The sequence below is a fragment of the Heterodontus francisci genome, chromosome 24 (genome assembly GCF_036365525.1).
Source record: "Heterodontus francisci isolate sHetFra1 chromosome 24, sHetFra1.hap1, whole genome shotgun sequence".
Lineage (NCBI taxonomy): Eukaryota > Metazoa > Chordata > Chondrichthyes > Heterodontiformes > Heterodontidae > Heterodontus > Heterodontus francisci.
Window position 1 is genome coordinate 44,809,083 of NC_090394.1, and position 24,404 is coordinate 44,833,486.

At 42.2% G+C, this 24,404-nt stretch overlaps 1 protein-coding gene across 1 annotated transcript in view; it reads right to left on the reverse strand.

Annotated features, from left to right (window-relative positions):
• Positions 1 to 2,666: 2,666 nt before the first annotated feature.
• The window catches only part of alkbh5 (alkB homolog 5, RNA demethylase), a 39,391-nt gene continuing 17,653 nt past the window's right edge, over positions 2,667 to 24,404 (reverse strand). The window contains exons 2-4 of the mRNA XM_068056107.1: positions 5,539 to 5,619; positions 4,497 to 4,652; positions 2,667 to 3,660 (exon numbers count right to left, since the gene is read on the reverse strand). Of these exons, the coding sequence (XP_067912208.1) occupies positions 3,465 to 3,660; positions 4,497 to 4,652; positions 5,539 to 5,619 (433 nt within the window). The 3' untranslated portion in view covers positions 2,667 to 3,464. The remainder of the gene's footprint in view (positions 3,661 to 4,496; positions 4,653 to 5,538; positions 5,620 to 24,404) is intronic.

Consider the following 24,404-nt stretch of genomic DNA (forward strand, 5'->3'; position numbering starts at 1 on the left):
GAAAAGGCCTGACCTTTCTTCACCCCCCCCCCCCCCCCCCGAGTGCAGTGAACACCAAAATGGTGGTGAATGCGACCTAGTTTTGGGACTGGTGATCGTAGGGATTGTCCCTAGTTTGCCTGTGGAAAGGGTTGACCTGCTCCTAGGTAAAGATCTGGCGGGGGTGAAGGTGTAGCCACCCCAGTAGTGAAAGACTGCAGGTCAGAGAGACAGGGCAGTGACAGGAGACAGTCCCCTGCAGTTTCCCTGAATGTTTAATGAATCAGGCCATGATCAAACCAGCTCCCCCAGAGGAGACTGCATTGGCACTGCAGGCAAATGATCATGAGGTCTGTCTATCTGAGACTTTCTTTGGAAAGTTAGAAGACCCAGGGAATAAGTTAAATAAATCTTCCCTAGCTGAGGTTCAGCAAACTGACCCAGTATTGAGAATTAGCACAGGCTGCCCAGTCTGAAATTGAAGCAGAGGGAGTCCCTGATTGCTACTACTTAAAGAATGAAGTACTGATGAGGAAATGGAGTTCTCCTTACAGACCTGAGAGCAAGTACTGGACTGTAGTTCACCAGTTAGTGATGCCGCAGAGGTACTAAAGAGAAATATTAAGAAGGGCCCATGAGACTACAGTGGCTGTACACGCCGGTATATGAAAGACCAAAGCTCACGTAAGACAGCAGTTTGAGTGGCCGAAACTCCACAAAAATGTGGAGGAGTACTGCATGAGTTGGCACATGTGCCAGGTTGAGGGGAAACCCCAATCTACAGTGACACCTGCACCCCTAAGTCCTGTACCAAGTTAGGAGGACCCTTGCTGAGAACAAAAGGGGAAAGGCAGGCACACGGCTGGCAAAAGTTTAGAAAGAGAAGGGAAAAAAGTGACCCAAAGGGCAGGTTAAAGGAAGTCTGGGAGGAATCCCGGATGAAAACCCTTACTGTCTGGTCAGCCCAGCCCGAACAATTTGAAAATTTAGACCCCACATCCTCTTATGTAAATGCAGACTCTAGAGGCACCCCACCAGAGTTGCTAACGGCATTTACAGGAACCTACAGAGACAAAGAGACTCCTGTAGAGGGCACAGAAACTGTGAAGATGATGCCTCACCTAGTCGAAGTGCCACAGGAGAGTGCAGTCAAGTCTGCACACATACCTGTAGGTAGGAGTGTCCCAGAGAACAAAGGGGAGATTAACAAAGAATCCTCCCCCAGTCAGAGGGAACCACCCATCCCTGAATTCAAAATCTTTGCATGACTCAGAGTTCAGGATAGACCTGTCTACTACTAACTCTCCTGGAAAAAAAAAGGGGAAGTTAAAGCAGCACTGGCACCCACAAAAGACCATTTTAATAGGCTTTAAGATTGATGAATGAATGGAAATGAATGAGAGAAATGCATGGGTTTTCTTTCTGTACCTTATATTTCGCTCAAACGTTGTAATGAAATGCGCCTTTTCCCCCCAAATTGCATTTAATTCCACTGGGTGTGCAGGTGTCATGCAGGCCCACCTGCCAAGAATAAGGCACACATTATTTTGCCACATGAACATTAAAAACGTTGCTGGGAAGAGGACCTACCACAAGGAATTGCCAGGCCCCTTGCCGGAAAAACCTTTTTTGCATACTAGCAAACAGTGTTGGAACAAAGGACCCAGTCCCTGCTTCTCCAATATACAGACTAACTGGCTGTTTGAATCTTGAACTTGCCATAGTGTTTGAAACTCAAAGTTGTTTGCTCCTGGACTGAGAAGATCTCTCTCCTGTCTGCTCCCATCTCTTTCTCACGGAACTGAAGACCCATGAACCCCAAGAGAGAAAAGTCTCCTACAGTGAACAAGGTTTAAGAATAATACTGGGCCCCAACAAAAAGCAAAAATTACCTACAAAAGGACTATAGTGAGCTCAAAGCACAGTAACAAACTCTTCTGATTTTGCCTCAAACCTCTCTATTTTTGTCTTCTGCCTCTATTTGCATGTGCATATTGCGTATGCACGCTAGCATGGGGTGCAGCGTGTATCCATAGGCCTTAACCGAATTAGAATTTAAGTTTAAGGTTTAATAAATTTCACTTTTCTTCTTTAAACCCAAGAAATCCTGTTTCTGCTAATTTCTTTACCTTATAATTGCAAAGTAGTGAACAAGGATTCACCAAGGGGGAGCTCAAAACACAGTTTAAAAACATAAACCCTATTATAATAAGACCAGGTGAAGGCTAAAAGGGACCCCTGGACACCCCTCTCACCTGGTCCTAACAGGTCCTTCCTAATCAGTGTCGTCGCATTTTAACTGACATCACAGCTGACCCAATCCTGTCATCAACCAATGAGCATTAGCAGGCTATCCGACTGGGGTCATTACAGCTGACTCCCATCCTTTCCTCAAACAATGCCACTAATATTTTTCAGCACAGGTCACTAGTTATCAAGCAGGAGTAAAAAAGAATCCTTTCCCTAAATTGCTTCCCTAAGCAAAGGTTGTGGAGCCAAATGTAACGAGAGGGAATGAACTTTATCTTCCTGGTGGAAGACCCAGTTCCATAATCAGAAGCTTGCTTAGTGAGCAAGTCACGTGAGTTATATAATAGTTTTCCTACTATTCACATTACACTGTTAATGAACTAAAAATCAGCCCCGTATTCAAAATACATTTACGCACAAAACACATAGAACACAGGTTAAAGTGATGCTCTTTGCATTTAATCAAATTTAGCTTTTGTACAAGAAATAAAGTAAGCATCCAGGTCAAAGGCTCCGCTGACAGTCAAACTCTCCTTTTGACAGTTACCCAAATTAAAAGATTTTTTTATTTTGTTTTTTACATAAAATACCTATTTTCATTTACATAACTTTTTTAATCATTTGCGTACATTTTAAACTGTTTTTTTTCCAGAACTGTACAACTTTGTTACAAGTCAACATGAATGTTTTTCCTTCCCCGATACGGAAACAAAAATTCCTCTCAGTAAGAGTTCCTCAGCAACAATATATCTAATGCAAGTTAAGGAACTTTGCAACCCTAACAATGGAAGCGCTGAAGTTTGAAGAAGCGCGCGATACCATGATACTGTGGCTGCTTCTCATTTCAACAAAAAAAAGTAGCTTCTCATTTAAAATTTTTTTTAATTAATATATATTTTAAACACTTTGCTTTCACACGCACAGAGCAGTGCGCGTTATTTTTGGGTTTTAAATACGTAAAACAAAGAGGGGAAAATAGGCTATACAACATTACCCAGTAACAAAGGTAGAATGAAACAGAGGCCACCTGCCTGCAACACAACGGCAATCTCCTGCCGTTTTCTATCCTCAGAGTTCAATAAAATCCATTTTTTTTTTTTAAAGAGCGTTTTTTAAAAAACTTTTCCTCTTTGAATTTGAAAGTTACTGTTGAGCTGTCCCATTCAGAACTGAGTAGTGCACTTTTTGTCCATCTGCCTTCAAGTTAAAGTTCCCATTTTCTCTTCCCTTCCTGATCAGTGTCGTCGCATTTTAACTTTTCGGACTGGACTATCTAACCCTCCACCTTCATCACCTTCGTCGTCTTCATCGTCCACACAATCGTGTGTCTTTCTCCAGTAATTTTCTGCAGCACAGTCACTCCTCCTGCGGTGTTTTGGTAAAATCACAGACCTCCGATTTTCCTCTTTGTCCATTTCTAAAATTCTAGGCCTTTGAAAGAAAACAATGAGACCTGAGTTAACTTCTGTCAGGTCACACAATGTCAAGTGTGTTCAAATATTTAATACGTATATAACTGTTACTAGTTACATCACAATTTGACTATTCCCGTCTGGCCATATGGAATCTTGCCCAATTGGCCACTCTTCATGCACAAGTGGCAACAGATTGTTACATTGTGGTGGTCTTAAAATCAAGCCCGATTCTCAACTCGGCCAATATCTGTACTTTGCTGCCCAGTAATCCTTGTAGGAAAGCACATCAGCAAAAGCAGCTGGCCAAATGACCCCATTCTAACTCAGCTGAGACTGGCTACCTTCACTGTGGGTTCAAGCACTACTTTGGAACTTGAGCGCACAAACTAGGCTGACACTTCAGTGCAGTACTCAGGAAGCATTCCATGCCAGAGGTACCACCTTTGAAATCAGGAGTTAAGCTGAGCCCCCACTTCCTCTTATGCCCTTATTAGGGGACATAGAAGACCGTGGGGCATTTTTCGAAGGGGAGCAAGAAGTTCTCAGTCTTGACCAATAGTTATTCTTCAACCAATTTCTAGAAAACAGATTAAATGGTCATATCTCATTACTAGTTGTGGGATCCTGCTGTGTGCAAACTGTCTGCTTTGTTCAGTACTTTGAGACTTCCTGGGCATGTTCGAGGGAAGACCTTTCTTTCACACAATCCAGAGGTATGGTTTGTGCATCACCAACATATCACGCAATGTATTGACACAATACGGGGTGGTGTGGGGGAGCTTCCAGATATAAGGCTCCCTAATTTTCCCCAGTATATGACCTGCTCTCGATGTAACTCTCCTTCCTTCCTACCTGTGTGCAGCATCTGGATCTGCCTTCCGATGAGACCGTTTCTGTTTCAATACCACTTGGTATCGGTCACTATTGGACTGTCTGTTGGACATGTGAACAGGTAACACTGAGCTAATTAATGATTTTGACTCCAAACGTGGTGCATCTGTCCTTGTTCTGTGGGAGAAAAAAAATATAGAAACAGAAAATATTACACAATTGGGCAACTCTTATCATTGAACATTGCTGGTGTAGAACTTTGCACAGACAGGCTGTATATCAAAAATTCTAATTGCTAAATATACTTTAATTCTCATCCTATAGTAGCTTTGCACATCGGGAATGGCTGAGCCAAAAAGAAGAACGGCAAATACACAAAATCTGAAATAGCAGAAAATGCTCAGCACAGAGAAGGTTGTTTTAGGTGTGGTGCTACAAACATCCCATAGTTCTACAACAGGAACTGTCACTCAAACCACAGTCACATCCCAGGCAATTAACCTGAGGTGGTGAGTGAAACAGGGAAACAGTGTGGTGAGCAGAAACAGAGTACATAAGACAGCATGCTCATGAGAGAGCAGACACGAAACACAAAAATGGGGACAGAAAAATACAGACACATGGAGAGAAGTGCAACATGCCTGATGCTAGTGTGAATTGCTGTGGTTGACAGCTAGGAGTCTCTGACAACACTTATAGCTAATGGCCTCCTGTTCTCTCCCCACACCATTATCCATAGCACTCGTGTTATCTCTTTCCAGGAGCAAAAGACCAAGTAAACACTTCCAGGATTTGAAACCAAGACTCCTGGTCCAATGCTCAAAACTTATGGACAGAAAACTTTCTCTATTTGTTCATCCAGTGAAAAACATTAACAACTTGATCAGTTTTCTAAGCTCATTCTTTTGGTTACACGGTTATATTTTTGTTCTCATATTCCACAAATGATTAGAATTAGAAGGGATAGAAACACCTTTAACCACAGGTGGCAAACGGAAGAGCATACCAGTTGGTGTTAAAAATTGCTGCATCATATTGACAAAAGAAAATGAGAAGCCCTTACTTTCGTAGTATGATAACAGCCCTCCGTTCCCTGATATCTTGAGGTCGAATGCAGTGAGTGATTTCATCTGCTGCGTAATCACTGTAAGGAAAGAACAGATCAAGAGTCAGTGGCAAAATGCCAGTAGTTCTGCCAACATGCTCATGTGCCACTGTTTCTGGCCACTTTACTGCTTTTATTCCACCCCCACCCCTTCATCATCTACAGCCATCAACTCTAGCAAAGTTGTAACACCATGGACTTGGGTAATGAATCCAAGATCATGTGAGCTTAGACAATGAGCATCAGCAAGGTATTCTACCAAGGGAGGCATCACAGCTGAGTATGATCCTATCCATTCCCAATGTCCAGACCTGCATGAGTTACTGGAAGACCAGGTGCAAGAACTCCAGTACACAGATCAAGAATCCTTGAATGAGGAGAGTTCCCAAAGATCTACTCTTGCTCCTCAAATTATGTTCCTGTATCTTAATTTGTGTCAAACTCACAACAAAGTTGAAAGTGTACCATTCTGGTTAGAGTTCTGGATCAGTGTCATCACATCCAGAAACTTGGTGAGTTCCACCTCCAACAACAGAGTTCCACAATCAAGCAACATGGCAAAGTTAGCAAGTGGGAAGTACTAGAGATCATCAGTAAGACTATGCTGGTAAATGCACAGCTGCACTGATCAGAACTAGCAGTCATATGAAAGATTCTAGAATGCCAAAAAAACAAATCTTGTACAGCGAAATGGAACAGAGCAAATGGAAGTCAGGTGGGCTCGTGCACAACCTCAAGTACAGAAATATCAAGGCTGTCAGTTAAGAAAACCTCCCTGGTGTGCACGCAAGTCACAATGCAGTGACATGCGGGCATCTGTCAGTACAAACACGAGCATGGAAACAACAAATGGCAGTGCACCTCAGCAGAGGAGCTGTTTGGGTCGATGAAAATGCGAGACAGCTTGCCTTCCAAACATCACAGAATTGTAGAATGATACAGCATTGACGGAGGCCACTCGGCCCACTGTACCCATGCAGGCTCTTTGGTAGAGCTCTCCAATTAATCCCACTCCCACTGCTCTTTCCTCACTTTTCCCCCCCGTTCAATTATATATCCCTTTTGAATGTTACTATTGAATCTGCTTCTACAACCCTTTCACTGCGCATTGAAAATCACAACTCGCTGCGTGACAAAAAGTTTCCTCATGTCGCTTCTGGTTCTTTTGCCAATGACCTTAAATCTGTGTCCTCCAACTGATCCAGAACTCTCACTTGTTGACTGTGATGGCACTAACTGATCTGGAACTCAAACTTGAAGGGTTACTGACCCTTCTGCCACTAGAAACAGTTCCTTTTTATTTACTCTATAAAAACCCTTCATGATTTAAGATCTCTATCAAATCTCCTCTGAACCTTCTCTGCTCTAAGGAAAACCCCCAGCTTCTCCGATCTCTCCACATAACTGAAGTTCCTCATCCCTCATACCATTCGAGTAAGTCTCTTCTGCACCCTCTCCAAGGCCTGACATCCCTCCTAAAGTGTACCCAAGATTGGCCATAATACATTAGCTGAAACCAAACCATGTTTTACAAAGGTTGAGCATAACTTCCTTGCTTTTGTACTCTATCCCTCTATTGATAAAATTGAGGAATCCCATGCTTTAACATTCTCAACTTGTCCTGCCACCTTCAAAGAGTTGTGTACATACACCCCTGAGTCTCCCTGTTTCTGCACACCTTTTTTTCCCCCCTCAGCAACCAAATGGGCTGGTTCTTCATGCCTATTTTTGAGCACTTTTAGCTATTTACTGCTCAACGTACTTTTGAGTAAAACAGTTTGAATAGCCTGTTGGTCTGCAAATGATATTCTATCTCACTACATCTGCCACTTTTAGGTTTTAGTGTTTTTAAACACTAGATGACTTACTTGGGTTCAACAGCTCAGAACACTATTAGCAAGCCCTCACTTCCTTTGGCCCAGTGTGTGCTTTTACTTACTCTGCATCTAGGCAATTTGACTGAGTCCAGGTATTGTATTTCAGCAACCTGGTTATATCACCCACCTTCATGTAATCTCACGACCTCAGAAGGCAGTAGAATATAAACTCCACTACACTTTGGCTTAAGCTATACACTGCCTAACAGATATATGAAATTGGTCTTAATAATCATGAGTGCAGTCACCACAACTGATTTTAACAAGGCTCACTGTCTTCAATTTGTGTTAAGTGAAGTCCCCAGGAATCTCACTTTTTACAATTTTATTCATTTCTATTTATTGCTGCAATTTATTCACAGAATTTATTCACAGAGTTTATTTTGGTACTCACTCATTGAGAGCAAAGCTGAAATAGGCAGATTAAACCCCAAGGGCAAAGAATGGCGCCCCTACAGCTCCACCTTTTACAATCATGCACATGAATACTGCTCATGCATTCAACATGTAAAATTAACTGTGAAATCTCTCTACAAGAAATGCATGAGCAAATTTAAACCTGGATCAGTGATAAACTAAAAGACATGAAACAGAAGCTGTACTATTTTAGCTGAATGCTTGTATGAAATCTTATGTATAAGACAAGAGTCATGTGCCAGATATTCAAATAACTCTAAGCCGGTTTCAAATGAAAAGGAACCTCAATTCTGTACCTGAATTTGTTGATGTGTTCTTTAGACTCAGTTACAACCAGGAATGCTATCCCATGCCAGCAAGAACTGTACAATTGAGATATTGTAAAAAAAAAAAACCTATTTGCACTCAAATCATCTCCGACTCAAAGTTATCACTCTTACGCACACTATTTTCAGTCAGGAAGATCACATCCGAAAACATCTTTATTTACAGCAGAAGAAAAGAAGCCTGAGCAATACAGGATGGCATCATCTTCCCTTTCTCTCCATCACAAAACCCACATAATTGGGGGAGAATCCGAACATGATCAGAAAGGGTTAGATTTTGTTTTGTACTTGGGACTCTGATATTCTGGCATGAAGTAGAAGGGAGTGCAGGATGGACAGAGCAACATTTATATAGCACCTTTCACAACTTCAGGACATTCCAAAGCACTTTTAAGGCCAATGAAATACATTGGAGGTGTAGTCACTGTTGTAATGTAAGGAAACACTGAGTAAACAATTCCTATGACTTGGTTTCCACTCCACAATGTCTGAGTACCTGAGCTCAGATACAAATCAATCGGCCCCAGCTCAGATACAAATCAATCGGCCCCAGCTCAGATACAAATCAATCGGCCCCAGCTCAGATACAAATCAATCGGCCCCAGCTCAGATACAAATCAATCGGCCCCAGCTCAGATACAAATCAATCGGCCCCAGCTCAGATACAAATCAATCGGCCCCAGCTCAGATACAAATCAATCGGCCCCAGCTCAGATACAAATCAATCGGCCCCAGCTCAGATACAAATCAATCGGCCCCAGCTCAGATACAAATCAATCGGCCCCAGCTCAGATACAAATCAATCGGCCCCAGCTCAGATACAAATCAATCGGCCCCAGCTCAGATACAAATCAATCGGCCCCAGCTCAGATGCAATCAATCGGTCCCAGTTCAGATGCAATCAATCAATCTGCACCAGTTCAGATGCAATCAGCCCAGAGTTTAATTGATAAAAACAGCACGACAGAAGTGAGATATCAAGGGATAGCTTGCCATCACTGGGACAGGCTAATAACTGATCTAAAGAAACATGTGGTTCTCCGATTGCAAATGGTGTGCTTTCAATAAAATTAGACTTTTAAAAATTAGTCAAAGGATGTTAACAGATGTGATTTTAACATATTTTATCTTCATTGTATAAGCTTGCTTATGGCCTCTGGTGCTACCTAGCCAGTATTGTTGTACAGTGGTCAACTAAAAAGCACACTTTAAAATACAATAGCCATACCTTGCCAACATCTAATTGGTGTCCCTGATTTTACCATAAAATTACAAAGATGCCCACCACTAAAGAGAGGACTGGCTCAGCGTTCTTTGCAGAACTCAAAGAAGTATTTGAAAGAACCTCCAAAATGTCAGGTAGTGTGATGGAAAGGTCAGTAAATATTCCCATATAAAAAAAATTGTGTATTTCCATGTTCAAAGTTGGATGGTGTTAGCACTGGAGAATGGAATAGCCTCTATTTCAAACTCTGCAATAAGCATCAGCCAGGCCTTGGGTTCATGCACTATTCTCAGGACTCGAGGACATAATCTGGGACTGCTGTACTGGCAGAGGTATCATCTTTCAGTCAACCATTAAACCAAGGCCCATCTGTTTGATTAGGTGGGTGTTAAAAGTCCTGTAGCACTATGTGAAAAAGAGCAGAGCAGATCTTCTGGTGGGCTGGATAAAATTCCTTCCTCAAGGGCGGCACAGTGGCGCAGTGGTTAGCACCGCAGCTTCACAGCTCCAGGGACCCGGGTTCGATTCCGGGTACTGCCTGTGTGGAGTTTGCAAGTTCTCCCTGTGTCGGCGTGGGTTTTCTCCGGGTGCTCCGGTTTCCTCCCACAAGCCAAAAAGACTTGCAGGTTGATAGGTAAATTGGCCACTATAAATTGTCACTAGTATAGGTAGGTGGTAGGGAAATATAGGGACAGGTGGGGATGTTTGGTAGGAATATGGGATTAGTGTAGGATTAGTATAAATGGGTTGATGTTCGGCACAGACTCGGTGGGCCGAAGGGCCTGTTTCAGTGCTGTATCTCTAATCTAAAACCATCATCAACAAAACAGATCAAGGGGTCATTTAACCATTCCATAATTTATCTCACTGCTGTTGTGTGACCTTATTTCCATACTTGCCTATATAGCAACATGAAATACACTGTTAGAAAAACATTATTGGCAGTGAAGTGCATCAGGGTGTCATAAAGGAGAGAAACACAATATATACTAATGCAAGTTTTTTCCTACTGCATCAAGTCGTCCCAGATCAAGTGTAGCAGTGTTGTCCAATACATCAGCCACTAGTCACATGTGGCTAATTGGAAATGCAGATGTGAACAAATGTAAAGCAATAAACACCACTGTGCATGTGACCTCAACATTTATGAGTACTTTAACCTTTTGGTCCATTTGTTGGCAAATAGCAATAACAATGACATTGTGTATTTATATAGTACCTTTAATGTAGTAAAGCATCCCAAGGTTCTTCATATGAGTGTTTTAAACAAAATTTGACAAAGACCCATGCAGTGAATTAGTGCAGAGGACCAAATGCTTGGTCAATGTATTAGGTTTTAAGAAGCGTCTTAAAGGAGGAAAGAGGGATAGAGAGGCAGGGGGGGTTAGGAAGGAAATTCTAGAACTTATGCCTTGGCAGCTGAACGCACGGCTGCCAATGGTGGAGCGAATAAATTCAGGAATGCTCAAGAGACCAGAATTGGAGAAGCACAGGTATCTGAGAGTTGTAGGGCTGCAGGAGATTAGAGAGATAGGGAGTGGCAAGGCCATAAGAAGGATTTGGAAATAAGGATGAGAATTGTGAAATCTAGACATTACTGAACTGGGAACCAACAGTGGTCAGTGAGCACAGGGGTGATGGATGAACGGGACTTGGTGCAAGTTAGGACATCGGGAAGAGTTTTGCATGACAAGTTTACAGAGGGTAGAATGCAGGAGGCCGGCAAGGAATGCATTGGAAGGTCAAGACTACACAAAGGCATGGATGAGGGTTTCAGCAGAAGAGCTGAGGCAGGGGCAGAATCAGGCCATGTTATGGAAATACGCGGTCTTGGTGATGGCGTGGATCTGTGGTCAGTAGCTCATCTTGGGGTCAAATACGACACTAAAGTTGTGAACAGTCTGGTTCAGCCTCAGACAGTTGCCAGAGAGAGATGGACTTGGTGGCAAGGGAACAAAGATAATGGTTTTGCCTTCCCAATGTTTAATTGGTGGAAATTTCTGCTTTTCTAGTATTGAATGCCGGAGAAGCAGTCTGACAATTTAGAGTCAGAGGAGAGTGGTTGAGAGGAGTAGAGGTGAGGTAGCGCTGGGTGTTGTCAACGTACATGTGGGAAACTGACATTGTGTTTTAGGATGATGTCACTGAGGGGCAGCCCAAAGATGAGAAATAAGACAGGGCCAAGGATAGATTCTTGGGGGACACGATGCAGTGTGGGAATAAAAAGCATTGCAGGTGATTTTCTGGCTTGATAGATAAGAATGGAACCAGGCAGATGCAGTCCCACCCAGCTGAATGACAATGGAGGGGCATTGGAAGAGGATGGTGTGGTCATCCTTCTCAAAGGCTGAAGACAAGCAGAGAAGGATGAGGAGAGATAGTTTACCAGGGTCACAGTCCACATAAGATGTCATTTGTGACTTTGCCAAGAGCCGTTTTGGTTATGTGGCAGGGGGGGAAAAAAACTGATTAGAGGGATTCAAACAGAGTTCCAGGAAACATGGGCACAGATTCAGGAAGCAACAGCACATTCACAGACTTGAGAGGAAAAGGAGGACGGGGATGTAATGGCAGTCTGCAAGGAAGAAGGGGTCAAGGGTTGTTTTTTTTTCTTACATGGGTGAAAACTAGACTTCAGCACCATATTTTTAATCCCAAAATTCAAAAACTATTCCCACAGAATACCCTTTAAATAGCTGCATGTGTAATTCAAAGTACATCAGAGAACAGAAAATACTATTTCACCCAGCCTGTTCAAACCATGTATGAGGCCTATATAGCCCTGGCTAGTCTCAGTCAGATGCTGAATCCATTCCAGAATAAAATATGCACTACTTTGTCAATTTAAGCACCGGGCACAACTCATGACTAAGTCAATTCAATGCAACAGGACTCTACATTGGAGGGTTGCAAGAACACGGCATTGTACTGCGCTGGGAGTGAGGGGGGCTGGGCACAAATATAATTAACAGCTATAAAATGGCTAGTGGTGAGGTACAAGTCTACTGGGAATGAAATGTGATTTATAAAGGAAACCAAAGAAAGGCAGATGGAAAAAAGCACCTGCTTTATTCCCACAATTTCTAAATTAGATGCTTTGTTCCTTTTCCAAAAATGTTAAACTTTAGGACTTGCATTTTTGCTACATGGGCCTGCCCTAGCATTAAGCAGGCTAACACGGCAGTAAGTCAAAACAAATGCCATGAACGAGCTTGGCATACTGTGATAAATACGTTACTGTTATAACATGTTAAATGTTGACACAAAAAATGTAAAGCTACATCACCCCAAAACCGCTGCAAAAGCAGGATTTCTGCAAAAAGTACACGTCCTTGAAGAGATGAAATCATTTAAATCATGTTTCATTTGAGACAGACTGCATGCTTTTAGTACTTGTAAACAAACACACTCACCCAGGTTTAAAGTGCTGTTTTTCCTGTGCAGAGAGTGACATAATTGCAGAATGCTACCAACCTGTCTCACTAATCAACTGTTCAAAACACCGAAACTGAACAAGCCATCTAAAGCAGTATTTCAGTTATCAGGAATTTCACTGTTTTGCTAATTTTATTGTAATTATTACCATCAAATGAAGCTTTACCGTGCAAAGCAAATTTGAGCACGAGTGCACTTTACAAACTTCACCCCCACAATCTCTGAACATGTAAGGTGTTGCTGCAAAACCTGGCACCTCACACAAGTGGCCATTCTCAGTGTGTTAGAATGGACAGTGAGCGTCAGCAATATATACAAGATGGGACACAGTCGCAGGGCAGTCTAACCTTGTGCTCACCTGGCATGTCTTTATCCATAAATGCACACACAATTACAGCAAATGAGCTAAAACCACTTGACTGAACAAACAGACTGGGGTTTGAACCAGAGATTATTCTTATCTGAATGGCTCAGTATCACATTGGGGAATACATTTATCTATGTATGAGATACTGAATTTCTTAGTAATTAAACAGCAATGAACAGGGTGTCACTCAGCCTAAAATCCAACAACCAACATGTGCATTTATTCAAGAGTGACAGAATGACCAGTATGATTGATGCCTTCATTTAAAAATCTGTGAGGGATAATTTACTGGAGTAAATATTTAAACAAATTCAAGCAGAAACGTGGATATAGAGCTCAAAGCTGTTTCCTTCCAATTAGACTGACACCAATCTACCCACCCCTTCCACGACACCTCTAGTTTCTATTAGTTTTGGAACGTCGTTCTGGAAGTTATATTGAGTTCAGACTGACCCAAGAAAAGCAGTACAAACATGGTGAAGCGAGCTGCAGACAGAAGCTGAGATTAGACTCACTTGGCACATTACAGTTAGCAGAAACTTCCATATTGGGTCACTGCTACTCAAAGAGGAATATTGGTCTGACAAGATGTCCTAAGCAGTCTGCTAAGGGGCATAATTTCTTAACATAGATGTGGTAGACATAAAGCTGCTGACGTATCTTCTAGTGGTCCAGCTAGATAACAGATGATTCCTGTTATTCAGAATAAAGAAAAACAGCCCATTTGTTCCAAGTGCTGCTCTTCTGGCCAAATCATACGAATGTTACATTGAAGGCAACCTGCCATTAATATTAATAGCAACAGAGACTGGGAATTAGTTATTTTTAAGTGTTGTTACGGTCTTGTAGTGCAGTGGGCTGGTTCCCCAACATGCTCACCAGTGACAGGAATCAGGTCTCAGTCTGGGATTTCTCCTCTTGGCAACTTGATTGAAATACCAAATTCCCCTCAACCTGGAAAGAAATGCGATCATTTCTCCTCCACTCCTCACACCTCAGCTGACAAAGGTACTTTTGAGCAAGGTACCTGGGCATAAAGATAGGAAGGTCCAAGGTTTGAGCCTGACCTTGGCTGAGTAAGCTGATTTAACAGTGAAGGTACTATAATGGTCTTAACATCTGTTGAAGGGACAGAAAGGGGTGGGGGGGGGGGGGGGGGGGTGGTGGCAGGGGTGGAAAAAGAGAACAAGTTGGCCACAGCTCTGGCTGATCATAATCCAGCAGCTCCTACTGTATGCGTTCTGTGGGTAAATAGCCTATTGTACAGGCTCTGCCAGCAGCAGGAGTTGCAAAGAGGAGGAAGAAATTGGGAAAAATATCAAACTAAATAGAGGGCAGTCATCCTAGGGCATTTGCACATCTTTCACTCACTAAGCCCATCAAGTGAAAAAGCAAAAATACTTCTGATACTGGAAACGTGAAATAGAAAGACAGTAAATGCTGTAAACACTCAGCAGGTCAGATAGTATCAGTGGAGAGAGAATTAGAGTTAACACTTCAGGTTGATGACCCATCAGAACTGAAAGAGAAATGAAAAGCTTTTATGCCAGCAGAGAGCCAGGGAAATGGGAGAAAGAATGATGTAACTTGCCTAGAAGCACACTTCCCTGCTCACTCAGGGATAGCAGACAGCACTAAATGACCAAAAGGATTAAATGAGTCGTTTTGAACTTAATGCCAATACAATTCAATAAACATTACAAAAGCTGTCCAACCAATAAAAATGAGAGTAATAAGCAGATAGTTAAAATCAATTCTCGGCTTGATAGATTATTAACTGCTGTTTGGTCTCACATTATTCCTAGGCAGCCCTAGTGATTGTTTGCTGGATTTTACTACATAATCTTCCTATTCAGCAAAATGCAACTTACCAAAATTAGTGGTTAGCAAATTTTTCCATATGCCAAATTATCATTAAACGCTGACAGGCTCCCAGAGACGCTGCCATAAATTTTGAGACTTCCGGAGACCTCATGCAAATACAGATATGCTCCTTGGGTCATCTCTCAACCCAATTACAAAAGGCCTGGATTTCTCCTCATTCATTACAAAATGACTGTATAAGTACTGTTTCCTGCTCCCACCCCAAACTGGAAAACTATCAACTTGGCTTCCAATTTCCACCCGTCTCTCACCTTTACATGGTCCATCTCTGACACCTCCCTTCCCTTCCTTGACTTCTCTGTCTCCATCTCTGGGGTAGACTGTCCATTAATATTCATTATAAGCCCACAGATTCCCACAGCTACACTTCTTCACACCTTGCCTCCGGTAAGGACTCCATTCCATTCTCCCAGTTTCTCCGTCTCCGACGCACCTGCTCTGATGATGCAACCGTCCACAACAGCGCTTCTGATATATGTCTTCCTTTATCCTCAACCGAGGATTCCACCCCCCACCCGCCCCAGTGGTTAACAGGGCCTCCAACAATGTCCGGCCCATTTCCCACATTCTGCCCTCACTCCTTCCCCTCCCTCCCAGAACCGCAACAGGGTTCCCCTTGTCCTCACTTTCCACCCCAACAGCCTCCACATCCAGAGGATCATCCTCCGCCATTTCCACCACCTCCAGCGTGATGCCACCAAATGCATCTCCCCTCCAGCATTCTGAAGGGATCATTCCCTCCGCAACACCTTGGTCCACTCCTCCATTACCCCCGATACCTCAACCCCTTCCCACAGCACTTTCCCATGCAATCACAGGTGTAATACCTGCCCTTTTACCTCCTCTCTCCTCACTATCCAAGGCCCCAAACACTCTTTTCAGGTGAAGCAGCAATTTACTTGTACTGCCTTCAATTTGGTATACTGTATTCACTGCTCACAATGCAGTCTCAACACTGGGGAGACCAAATGCAGATTGGGCGACTGCTTTGCTGAACACCTCGCTCAGTCCGAAAGCATGACCCGAGCGTCCGGCTGCTTGCCATTTCAACACTCCTCCCTGCTCCCATTTCTGTCTTTGGTCTGCTCCAGTGAACATCAATGTAAGCTTGAGGAGCAGCACCTGATCTTTCGATTAGGCACTCTACAGCCTTGCAGACTGAACATTGAGCTCAATAACTTCAGAGCATGACTGGCCTTTTTAAAAATATTTTATTTTTTTTAAATGGTTAAAAAACCATGTGCCTGCTTTTCATGTAGTCAGAGCTGCTCATTTTTCTGCTATTAACACTCTCTCTGGATTAATGCTTTTGTCTTTCACCACGAGCATTAACACACTCTTTGCCTTTGTCCCAGGACAGCTTTGTTGTTTAATCTCTCCTGCCCTATCAAACACCTTCCCTTTTGTTCTTTTCCCCCACCCCACCTCCCCTTCACTTGCTTAAAACCCAATTCTTTTCTAACCATTGCCAGTTCTGATGAAAGGTCAGACCTGAAACATTAACGTTGCTCCTCTCTCCACAGATGCTGCCAGACCTGCTGAGTATTTCCAGCACTTTTTGCTTTTATTTCAGATTTCCAGCGTCTGCAGAATTTTGCTTTTACAAAAGGCAACATCAGTTACCCAAAGGAAAGCATTGATACTTTGAAACTGCTTTTCCATCAGTTGACAGAACGAATGTACCTGTAAGCCAACAAATACAGAAAAGATATAGATTGCAGAATTTGAGACAATGTGCTCCAACATTCAGGATGTTAAGCCCCACACAGACAGCAATCTGATGACTTTACAGGTTCCATTCCAAAAATCCTGAGACTGTGAAACAATTGTGAAGTCGAAGTGATGAAGCATTTCAAACAAGAAATCGAAGCAAGAGTATCAGGTCTTACATTTCTGACTGGATCCACTGCTTGAATGCACTTTGCATCAGATGCAGCAACTGACTGAAGCCTAATTGCATCATTAGAATCAGTCAGGTCTATGACAGTAAGTCTTTCAACAAACTTTTTTTGCCACTTTAAAAAAGAAATTACTATGAAAATACATTCCTACATGGATTAATTACAGCTGCTGACAGTTCAGCATTTTCACTTAAGATACATTTTATTCCAGTGACACCAGAAATAGATGTGCTTTGTAAGAAGTCATACTGAAATCTGTGTCACAAGCCATAAACAACCAACGGCGTACACTTATCAGCTGCTCTGATTATGCAAAGCGCTCTGACGCTTGCTTACGACAGGAGAAATGTAAGCGATTTAGGACAGAAAGTGGGAGAAAATTCTTTTACACAGAGGGTTGTGAGGCTGTGGAATTAATTTTAAGAGTTAGTAATGGAAACAGTAATGGCAATATTTATGAATAGGTTAGTTAGGTGGTTTGAAAGAACAGTGAATAAAAGGATATGGGTATAAGGTTGGCACATGGGGGAGAAGGACTACTGATCTTGTGGAGAATAATCAACACAGACTGGCTGGGTCAAACAGCTTGTTGGTATTATAACTTCTATGTAATTCACAAAGGGGCAGCAGCCACTGAAGAGGAAGTAAAGGAATTATGCGGTGGGGAGAGGAAAGAGGAAGACTGAAAACAAGGTCTGAGACACAAGGTATCACGAGGTAGGGTCAGAGGTTGCAAGGCAAAGTTATTTGTGAGAGGGGGCCAAAGCATAGTGGCTCAAGATCTACATTCAATAGTGCAGCAGTCATCTGGATTTGGAGGACTGGAACATGGATTGGAAGTTACTAACCAAACAAAATGGGGTGAGATTGTGAAGAAATGTGAACAAGAAGAAATAAGTAGATTCAGTGAGGAACAAGGATCCAGCGGAACTGGATGAGGATGAGCTCAGAATGCTCTTTCTAGGAGGATATGAACCAGGGTTCTGGATTTGCTGAAGTTCGCAAAGGATGGAGACAGGTGAAGAGAGCATTCTAGGAATTGAAACTAGAGGTGATGCAGATGTGGAGGAAGGCTTTGTTGGCCAAGGAAATGAGCTGATATTGAAGATTGGTCTGATACAGAAATGGAAGGCAGCAACCAGATATTGAGTGAAGTCACGCATATGTTGGAGTGAACCAAACAGATTCAATTCTGTCAAACCCAAGACATGGACAGTTCAGGTCAGGATTTGATGTTAGACTGGCAATTGATAAGTACAGCAACAGCCCTAAAGTTAATGGTGTCAGTGAAGAGGGAGAATTAAGGCACCAGCATTCACAAGTGCAGATATCACTCAAGGATAGCATGTAGTGAATAGGAGGGGGCTAGAGATAGAACTCTGAGGTCCACCACAAGTGACTTTATAGGCTCAAAAAGCCGTGGATTTGGGTGGGAATTTTTGTGGAAGATGAAGTTGAGGAAAGGAAGGAGAGAATCTGATGGAAGGGAGACGGGGTGAGGGAAGTTCAGGTGCATTTAAATTCACAAATGGTGAGGAATCAGAGCAAAAGGGGATTAAGGGGGACACTAAGATGGGAATGTGGCTTTTTGGTAATGAGTATTTTGAAAGGCAAGAACAGTAATAAAGAGTGAAATACTGCAAAGCTGATAAGTGTAATCGAAACAATCATGGGGCTCTCTACCAGGGTCAGAGACAACAGAGCTTGTGAACTGAATTACTGCATTGTAACTACAGTTATCTTTAGCCAGTGGTGCTTAATTTGATATTGAGCCAACTTAGTGGATCAACAAATATTTCATCCAAGAAACAATGCAAAACTATTGCGATTATAGTACAATCTAAAATACCTCCTCCAGAATTACACATATACCCAATGGTTTAAAAAAAAAAGTGTTCTTTCATAGGAACTCCAAATAAACAAATGGTAGACAGTAACTGAATTCTAACCTCTTTCCTGACCACTGCCACATAACTTTTATTCAACTGAGGTGGAGAACAATCCAACTTGCAGGTCTCCATACAACATGATCAATCCCATTGAATGATCAGTCGAGCCATGTAAAGAAATTGGTCCCACCCATTCTCTACCACTTACAACATCGATGGTGACATTTTTGGATTGGGAACTCATTGCTGTTCCTCTTTAGTTTACACAGTACTACAGCAAAGAAACAGGCCCAACAGGTCAATGCTGGTGTTTATGCTCTACATGAGCCTCCTTCCACCCTTCATCTAACCCTGTCAACATACCTATTCCTTTCTCCCTCATGTGCACCTCTAGCTTCCCCTTACACCTGATACTTCAACCACCCCTTATGGTAGCAAGATCCACATTCTCACCATTCTCTGGATAAGGAAGCTTTTCCTGAATTCCCTATTGGATTTATTAGTGATTATTTTATATTTATGGCCCCCTAGTTCTGGTCTCGCCCACAAGTGGGACCATTCTGTCTCTGTCTACCCTTTCATAACCTTAAAGATCTCCATCAGGTCACCCCTCAGTCTTCTCTTTTCTAGAGAAAACAGCACCAGCTTGTTCAATCTTTCTGATAGGTATAACACCTCAGTTCTGGTATCATTCTAGTAAATTATTTTTGTATCTTCTCTACTGCCTCTATATTCTTTTCATAAAATGGAGACCAGAAATATTCATCTCTTCCGGCATTTTGTTGTAGTCCTTCTCTGTATTAACTATACACCTCAATTTGGTATCATCTGCAAATTTTGAAATTGTACTTGATTCCCAAGTCCAAACTGTTTATGTAAATAGTGAACAACAGTGGTTCCAGCGCTGAACCACCAAACACCACTTCCCACCTTTTGCCAACTGAGCAACTGCCATTAACCTCAGTTTTCTCTTTTCTAATCAGCATGCTAGCCATTCTCCTACTTGTCTCCCGACTCCACATGTTCTGACCATAGTTATAAGTCGATTATCTACCTTATCAAAGGCCTTAATAAATATTTACTTACTACATTAACATCACTTTTTTCAAAGAATTCAGTAAGGTCTTCCTGTTTAAAATCCATCGTGACTACTTTTTTTCAGTTTCCAGATATTTTTCTATTATATCTGAGTAAGGATTCCATTATCTTTCCTACCACCATTAAGCTAAATTGGTCTACAGTCCAGTTTTCTGGTATCATTCCCATTTCAAATGAATATATATTATAGTGCCTCTGCTATCTTTTCCCTAGCTTCTTTTAATATGCACGTATGGGATTTTATCCTCTCCAAGTTTAATAATTTATAAACTAATTTCCCCCCCCCAACTTTCTATCTTATTTGATCCCTTCTCATGCCATGCCCGCCATGTCTCCCTAGTAAATATTACTGCGAAGTAATTATTTAATAATTCTGCCATTTCGTTGTCATTTTGAGTTTATCGTATGTACCCCTTTGTGGTCCTATCCCTATTCTGATTCTTCTTTTGTTACTTATGTATCTGTTAATACTTTTATTTCTTGTTATATTCTTTGATAATTTAATTTTGTAGTTTCTCTTTGCATACCTTTGTGCTCTAAAATTTCTTACCTAACCCTTTTGTATTCATATTTGTCATCCTTTCCTTTGTTGTCTATACGCATAGTACATGCCTTTCTCTTCAGTTTCAATTTTTTTCCTACTTTCTTGATTCATCTGTGGTGCGTCATTGTTGGCTAGTTGGCTTTTGCTTTTTAATGGGACATATTTCTTCTGGACTGTATTGATCACTGTTTAAAATGTTTCCCACTGCTGTCCTATATCTGTCAGCAATTTTTTCCAGTGTATTTTCTCTAGTTACATTCTCATCCGTGTAAAAATAAGCTTTTTTGCAATTAATTACATTGGCCTTTTTCTTTCTTATATCCTTCTCCATCTTTATCTTAACTCTTGTTATGTTGTGATTACTACTATCTAGATGTGCCCCCTACGCTTACTTTTCTTATCTGTTCTGGTTCATTTCCCATTACTGGTTCCAGCAGTGCTCCCTCTCGGGCTTCATCACAGGATGTGGCTGAAGTACAAGAGGAGAACTGGCACATGGCCACATGAAAGACAGCCATCATAAATCACCATGTACCTAATTATGTGCAGCAACTGGCAGAACAGCCTCCAGCTGGTCGCTTTTAATCATTTTGTTTCTAAATGACCAACACAGTCTCTGCCTGAAAAGAACATTCTAGAGATGGTGACCTCAGCTACTTTGTGTTAAAGTGTAATGTGAAAGAAAATTACCAAACATTAGCATTATATGCATATGGACATTGTCAAGACTTCCCGCAATCCCCTAAACCTTTAACATGCTCCATAGTCAATTAGATCACAACTAATCAGTACCTCAATTCCATTTACCCAGTGTTGCTCCATATTTCTTGATAATCTTACCCATCAAAAATCTATCTAATTCAGTCTTGAAAATTTCAATTTCCAGAATTTTGGGGGAAGATAGTTTCAGATTTCCACTACCCTTTGGGTTTAAAAAAAAGTGCTTCCTATTTTCATTCCTGAATGGTCGAGCTCCAATATAAGATTGTGCTTCCTCATTCTGAATCCTCCAAGAGAAGAAATAGTTTCTTCCTCTTTAACCATTTTCAACACCTCTATTAAATAAACCCTCAAGGTGATATGACCACTCAGGTTTATTCAACCTGTACTCACAATTTAGGTCTTTAAGCCCCAGTATCATTGTGGTGAATTGCACTGCGTGCCCTCCAAGGCCAATATATCTTTCCTGAGGTGCTCTGCCCAGAACTGAATGCAGTACTCCAGGTGGAGTCTGACCAAGGCTCTGTACAATTGAGGGGTCACTTTCTCTCTTTTGCATTTCAACCACCTCGAGATAAAAGGTCAACACTCCAGTAGTCTTTTTGATGACTTTTTTGGAACCGTGCACCAACTTTAAGTGTTTTGTGTATATGGAAAGAAATCCCTTTGTTCGTCTCTCCACATTAAAATAAATTCCTATTTGTTTTTCTTCAATTCTTAGGTCCTCATTTCAAAATGATACTTGCCAATATGGTAGAGTATGATAACAGTGGACAACTCCATTATACAAATGTCAAAGACCCTTCCAGCCTCAGCCAACCTCAAAGTAAGCTTGCTACAATTTCTGAAGACAACCACTCAAAGAAGAAAACAGACACAACTGGCTTGGTTTCTGGCCTTAGGAGTCCAGCAGGTTTACTGGGGTGAGACCCATGTGTCAGGATCTAGCATACTGACCCAGTATAAAACTACACGTGGTCTCCTTCTCAAACAGGCATTTGGGTATATTTAACAGTGTTTTATCTGGTTACACAGCAATCACAGACAACTGGTTTCTGCATCCTCTCAACTGTAATGCCAAAAATTTTGGATACACAGCTTCTGATTGTTGATGATTCTGGAGATAAAAGATAGATGCATCCAGCACATTCCTAATCAAAGTTCTGTGGGTGGATTCACAAAATGTTAGCACTGAAAAAGTAACAGCTTTACAGGCAGAGCCAGAAGAAAACCAAGTAATGTGTTCTGGCATTGTAAGGAAGTGGGAGCAATTTCAAACCTCTTTCCTTTGTTCCATGTTCTGAACAGTACTTTCTCAACTCTGGCTCTCAAGATCGAAAGCATTATTCTAACACTGGCATTAGATCTTCAAACTGTCATTCAATGATGAGCAGCTACTCACTCCAACGAAGACCTTATTAACCAAAGACATTACTGAAATGCCCATTAGTAGCATGTTTATCCATGGCAGGATGCTTTTTACCCCGACAACAATTTCAAAACTACAGCCTAACTGCTTGAAATCGGCAGCCCCAAAACAGAGAAAGTACTCCAAGTCAGTAATTGGCAAGAGCCTGGGAGCTGACTACCATCCTTCAAGTTGCAGATTAGGCCCTATTTATCAAAGCATTAAAAAAGTTAAACAAAGCACTTTTCACTTTTGCATTAAAAAATACGAATATTTAAACGGTTTGGGAAATATATATAGGTCTGGTGATCACACGACAGTTATCACAAATTAAAGCGAATTTGTACCTAGAAATTAGGTTAATTACAACGCACTTTGTCCTAATAAAAATTCGACAACCTCTCTTTGGGAAACTTTAGGCTCACCAACTTTTGAAGACTAGCGTAGGCGGTGGCGTAGTGGTATTATCACTGGACTAGTAACCCAGAGACCCAGAGTATTTCTCTGGGGACATGGGTTCGAATCCCACCGCAGCAAAAGGTGGAATTTGAATTTAATTAATAAATCTGGAATTAAAAACTAGTCTAATGATGAAACCATGTAAAAACCCATCTGGTTCACTAATGTCCTTTAGGGAAGGAAATCTGCTGTCCTTACCTGGTCTGGCCTACATGTGACTCCAGACCCACAGCAATGTGGTTAACACTTACATGCCCTCTGAAATGGCCTAGCAAGCCATTCAGTTGTACCTAACCGCTACGAAGTCAATAAAAAGGAATGAAACCGGACGGACAACTCGGCATCGACCTAGGCACCGGAAACGACAATGGCAAACCCAGCCCTGTCGACCTGCTAAGTCCTCCTTACTAACATCTGGGGGCTTGTGCCAAAGTTGGGAGAGCTGTCCCACAGACTAGTCAAGCAACAGCATGACATAGTCATACTCACGGAATCATACCTTACAGACAATGTCCCAGACACTGCCATCACCATCTCCGGGTATGTCCTGTCCCACCGGCAGGACAGACCCACCAGAGGTGGTGGCACAGTGGTATACAGTAGGTAGGGAGTTGCCCTGGGAGTCCTCAACATCGACTCCGGATCCCATGAAGTCTCATGGCATCAGGTCAAACAAGGGCAAAGTAACCTCCTGCTGATTACCACATACCGCCCTCCCTCAGCTGATGACTCAGTACTCCTCCATGTTGAACACCACATGGAGGAAGCACTGAGGGTGGCAAGGGCACAAAATATACTCTGACTGGGGTACTTCAATGTCCATCACCAATAGTGGCTCGGTGGCACCACTACTGACCGAGCTGGCCGGGTCCTAAAGGACATAGCTGCTAGACTGGGTCTACGGCAGGTGGTGGGGGAACCAAAACGAGGGAAAAACATACTTGACCTCGTCCTCACCAATCTGCCTGCCGCAGATGCTTCTGTCCATGACTGTATTGGTAGGAGTGACCACCGCACAGTCCTTGTGGAGACGAAGTCCCGCCTTCACATTGAAGATACCATCCATCGTATTGTGTGGCACTATCACCGTGCTAAATAGGACAGATTTCGAACAGATCTAGCAATGCAAAACTGGGCATCCATGAGGCGCTGTGGGCCATCAGCAGCAGCAGAATTGTACTCAACCACAATCTGCAACCTCATGGCCCGGCATATCCCCCACTCTACCATTACCATCAAGCCAGGAGACCAACCCTGGTTCAATGAAGAGTGCA